The sequence below is a fragment of the Rhamphochromis sp. 'chilingali' genome (assembly GCF_963969265.1).
Source record: "Rhamphochromis sp. 'chilingali' genome assembly, chromosome: 16".
NCBI lineage: Eukaryota > Metazoa > Chordata > Actinopteri > Cichliformes > Cichlidae > Rhamphochromis > Rhamphochromis sp. 'chilingali'.
In genome coordinates, this window is record NC_137943.1 from 34385865 (window position 1) to 34390903 (window position 5039).

The window sequence follows — 5039 nt, forward strand, 5'->3', positions numbered from 1 at the left end:
TATAAATTTACCTGTATGTGTATTTTAAATATGATCTGTGTCATTAAATGCAACAGTTTCAAATCCACCTTGAAGGCTGAGTTCTTGTTCTGAAAGATGAGGATGTGTAACTGTGACACTAGAAGAGGTGTGGATCTAATTCTCTGAACTTTCTCTAAACTTATATTTTATGTGACAGTAACTTTGTATTTTCTGTTAACAACACCAGGAGCCACTGGGATGATGTCCATTAGCTTGGATATTCTCTTCTGCCAAGACTTCTGCTGCCTTCCTTCCTCCATACCTGACAAAGACGACTGACTGTTGTGTTCTTTCTCAATCCAAGTGTCCACATTATTCATCTCATCAACACAGAGATTTTTAAGGAGAACATCCCACAGATGATGGTCCCACATGCTGGGATTGTTGTGTGTTACCCTGGTTGGACATCCACAGAGAAAGGTGAGTGTTATTATCTTTATTATCATATCACCACCAACAGCTGGTTTTTCTGATCATTAAAATCTTCTAAAGTGTTTCAGTTACAGTGAGAACATTTGCACTAATACTGAACCATTCATTAAAATCTTTTACATACAAAACATTTTTACGGAGCAGGTCGCTATGATCAGCCAGCAAGACGCTAAGCTGACCGTGGAGACGAAGGCTGTCGTGAGGTGACCAAGGATCCATCCCCAGAGCTGATTGGCCGCCCCACACTTTCCACAGAGGTGGAGGCCAACCCATGTTGAATTGGTAAGTCCACTGTCTGGGCAGCTGCTTGATGTCTCTGGTGTCTCTGCCAGAATTTCCAAAGGTGAATTTCTGGTATCCGATCATCTGAACTGCTCACAGAACTGCTGGAAACAGAACCTGAACATCTCTGAGGCTCCAATTTATGCTCTGATAAGTGCTCACTCACCCCACCTCTCCTCCCTCTGGCAGGTCGTCACCAATCACTGTGTTTACAGAAGATCAGCAGTTATTTTACTTACTACATTTATTATTTAACATATAGATCAGGATCATACTTTGATTATAACTTTGATGAAAAATAAAGATGATTTACTACGAGCACATGGGGAAAAAGCTCTTTTCTTACAGTGATGCCACAAATCTGGATCTAACACATGAGGCTGGATGTTAAATCCTTTTACCCGCTCAAAGATGTGATGACAGGGGAAAGTGAAGGAGACTTCAGCCTCTCTGTCTCATTTCTTCCATCAGAAACTTTTTGTTTTTTTATTGAGCTGAGATCAGATTTGTGACGGTCACTCTGATAACTGCATGTTGTTTAAACCATTTTGCCACAGTTTCTGTACAACTGTGTGTTTAAACTTCAAGTTCAGCTCTTGAAGCTCTTCAGCTGCTCATGTTGCAGATCCACTGTGAGCTGAAATTCCAATGAAGCTGTTAGAAAAATCAAAGTGATGTTTCAGATTAGTCAATGAGCTCATTAGTTAATAACTGTGTAAGATGGTGTTATGGTCCCCTGATCCTCTGCTGCCTACCCACCATCGATCTTACCTTTCTTGTCATTGTGGTGCTGCATGGCCCACTTTCTCCTGAGATTCAGTTCACAGACAGATGTTCTGATAGTTTTCTTTACAATTTGCTGCTAGAATTCAAAATTGATTGTGTGATTAATGATGGTGAGCCAGATGGGCCAAACCATGATACTATCAGCAGCATGTTTCATTGTAGTGGTGCATCATTGCTGGGATAAATGGACTGGTGCTTATATAGTGATTTTCTGTTTTCATGTGGACTAAAGTAGTGGACTGACCAACAGACTGACATTAACATCAGAGCCGTGCTGCTAGTGTGGCTAAAAGAAAAGAGAAGAAGAGACAGTCATGTTGATATGAACATTAGAGAAACACATCATGGAGCTGAAATATGATCCTGCTTCCTCATTTGGACTCATTCACCTCAGCTGACACGTTCAACAGCAGACAGGTTTTTGTAGCAGTCTGTCTCACTGTGGGAGGATGGTGGTACAACTACGACTACCTCATCTTTGGCTCTGGAACTAAACTGTCTGTAACAGGTAAGAACAAACATTTATTTTCCTTCAGTTGTTTTATTGTAGAAGCTGAAAATGTGTTTAAAGTCAGTTTGTGCTGCTTCAGGCTTTACATGTTAGTTTTTCATCATTAGTAGAGAATTCATCTGCAGCCATTGTTACATAAGAAAAGCTCAATAATCTCTGAAAACATGTTGAAATCTCACTGAACAACTAAAGTTATTCTTTATTTCTGCAAATATTAGTGATGTTACAAATATTTAGGATTTGATCCTCTCAGTGATTCTGCTGGTTTTTCAACACAAGATCATATTTGATGTTAAAATGAGTAGCAGTAAACACTTAAATATAAACTATGCTGAAGAGAAAATGTAGACAGTCAGAGATGTATTTTGCTCATTGAAAAAGTATTTCCTGAAATTATATTAATATAAAAACTGACATAGATATTGATCATGGACGTATAAGATGTTTGTATAATGTGATACAAAAAATATTCATATGAAAAATGAAATTGTTAGAGACAGGTTTGTTTGATGTTTGAGTCTAAATTGAAAAACACAAGAAAAACTTGATAAATATTACCAGTAAATACTTCTTTAAAGAGTAAATATGAAGAAAATTAAATTTTTCATATACTTTACAATTTAACATAAAGTCTAATAATTAATTTATATTGTTTAAAAAATATATTTAATTTTCATTCAATTTAAATGTGTGTAATAATTCATTCAGTCAAATTAAAAACATATAATAAAACAAACAATAGATGTACTGCTGTTCCAATTATTGCAGAATAAAATATAAGATCTGTGAAATCTCTAAAAGAAGTTAATAAAGGTATTTATTATAAAATATATGAAAACACATGTTTAAAAATGATATAAATTGCAAATTTAATTGTTGGAATTAAATCATGTTGAATTATGGTGTTTTCTATTTAGTACAGTAAAATGTCAAAGAAGATTTTGTTGTATGTATGATGTATTTTTGGAAACACATATTTTGAAATAACACCAAGCAAAAAAAAAGGTGAAAAACTTTCAAATACATTTAATTTCATGATGTAAAACCATGCTGAGTGTTCCTCATGTGAGCCATGATGACATGAGGTGATGACTGTGTTTGATATGAAGCTGAATCCAGTGTATGTAGTGAACTTTGTGCTGATGAGTAGTTTAGTGATCAGAGTCCATGTAGTTTCCAGGATCAGACTGAATGCAGTGCAGTGCTGGAAGCTGCTGCTGACTGTGTGAATGTGTGTCTGTGCTGCTTGTTGCTGCTGTCAAACTTCAGATGAGCAGGTAGTGAAGCCCGTGGTGAGCGTGTACCCAGCAGCATCCAGAGCCCACCTGGAGGGGAACAGCTCCCTGCTGTGTGTGGCCTCAGCCATGTTTCCTCCTCTGGTCCAGTTCTCCTGGAAAAGACAGAAGAAGAACGGCGGAGAAGCGGAGGAGCTGCCCCCTGCTGAGGGAGAGCAGCTGGAGCTCAGAGAGGCGGGACGCACCATTGCCATCAGGATGGTTGATGGGAGCCATTCTGACACATATAAATACAGCTGCTGGGTGAAGCACGAGGGGGGCACAGTGGAGGCCCGAACACAACAAGGTAATGAAGGCTTGGTGACTGTGTTCAGCAGTGATTCAGCTTCATGTGGAGATGCTGTCAAAGAGAGCAGAGCAGCAGAGGACTGACATTTCTCACTGCAGCTCCAAACATTTGACTCCTTTTCTGTTTCAGAGCTTCCAGCTCCAGCAGCCTCCTGTCCTCCAGAGAGAGAGCCAGCAGACCTGCCAGCTCTGCAGCCAGCTGACTGTAAGATCACCTGCTGCCTCTCTGCATGGACAGCTCCAATGTCCAATGAGGCAGCTGGAACAAGTTTAGGCTCTTAAAGTTGCACTAATTGATCAAATCTTCATCCAACAAGCTCTGATAAAGCCACTGTACACTAGCTGCTCAGCACCAAACAGCAGACAGACCATAATATGTCAGAGATCAGTTTGTTAGCTGCTTGTGGAGTTCTTCTGCCCCCAAGTGGACACAAACACTACATCAATTCATCCACTTGAAGAAGAAGCTGTGACTGTTTCTATTTGGACTTTTTCTCCTTGATCTGAGAGGAATAACCCGACTGTCTGTCTGTCTCTTTGTGTCTGTCTGTCCTTCAGTGTCCTTCCAGTCTCAGTGCAGGGTGAAGCTGCTCTGCCTGCTGTACACAGTGCTGATAGTGAAGAGTCTGGTGTACTGCTGTGGACTCTCTCTGCTGATGATGCTCACAAACAAGGGAGCGTCCACCAACTGCACACATGCTGACTGACTGTTTCCTGCTCGCCTTTTCTCACCATCACATCTCATCAATTCATCTCATTCATCACTTTGATCACAAATGTTAGTTATGATGTGTTGTGCTTATTTTGCCTTTTTCTTCAACAGTTAGAAGATCGTCTGAAATAAATACATCTTTACATGTATTGTTGCTCTGAGTTAGAATTCTTTTTGTGCTTATTGTGACTTTTATTGTAGTAACAAAAACCATCAGGAATATTTTTATCACAAGTTTTTGTTTGATTTTCAAATGTCAAACAGTGTAGTTGTGTTTGTGTGAACAATAAAGATTTGAAGATGAAGAGTTTGATTCTACTTTCATTGTGTGATCAACAACAACCCGTGTGAGTGAAGCACAAACTGACTGTATCCAAACTTGCTCTCCTGCAGCAGACGGGCTGTGTGGGTTTCTGCTCTGCAGCCTCCACACCGTTAGCTGTGGCTTTCACTTTAATAACACAATGACAGTTACAAGCAGGAACTCTGCTTCAAGAATGATTCCAGGAAGGATCTGTGTTCTTCACCTGTGAGAGAAACAGCTCAAATCCTCAACTCACAGCTGACAAATGAACTTTAATGGAATCAAAGGAGAGACCATGAAGCCCCTGCAGTCTGCTCAGCTCCCATTTTATTACCTGAGCTGAGTTTTTCATTCTGGATATCACACACGTAAGAACAGATCAAGTCTGAACAGCAAATGTTGGAGAAT

At 39.7% G+C, this 5039-nt stretch overlaps 1 protein-coding gene across 1 annotated transcript; it reads left to right on the forward strand.

Moving 5' to 3' along the window:
• Positions 1–1878: 1878 nt before the first annotated feature.
• Positions 1879–4624, forward strand: LOC308383607 (immunoglobulin lambda-like polypeptide 5; the record flags this gene model as incomplete). Its single annotated transcript, XM_080861650.1, has 4 exons — positions 1879–2029; positions 3302–3613; positions 3746–3820; positions 4174–4624. 4 exons carry the CDS (start codon positions 1879–1881, stop codon positions 4320–4322), a joined length of 687 nt encoding a protein of 228 aa, XP_080717776.1. The 3' UTR covers positions 4323–4624.
• Between the last annotated feature and the right edge of the window lie 415 nt (positions 4625–5039).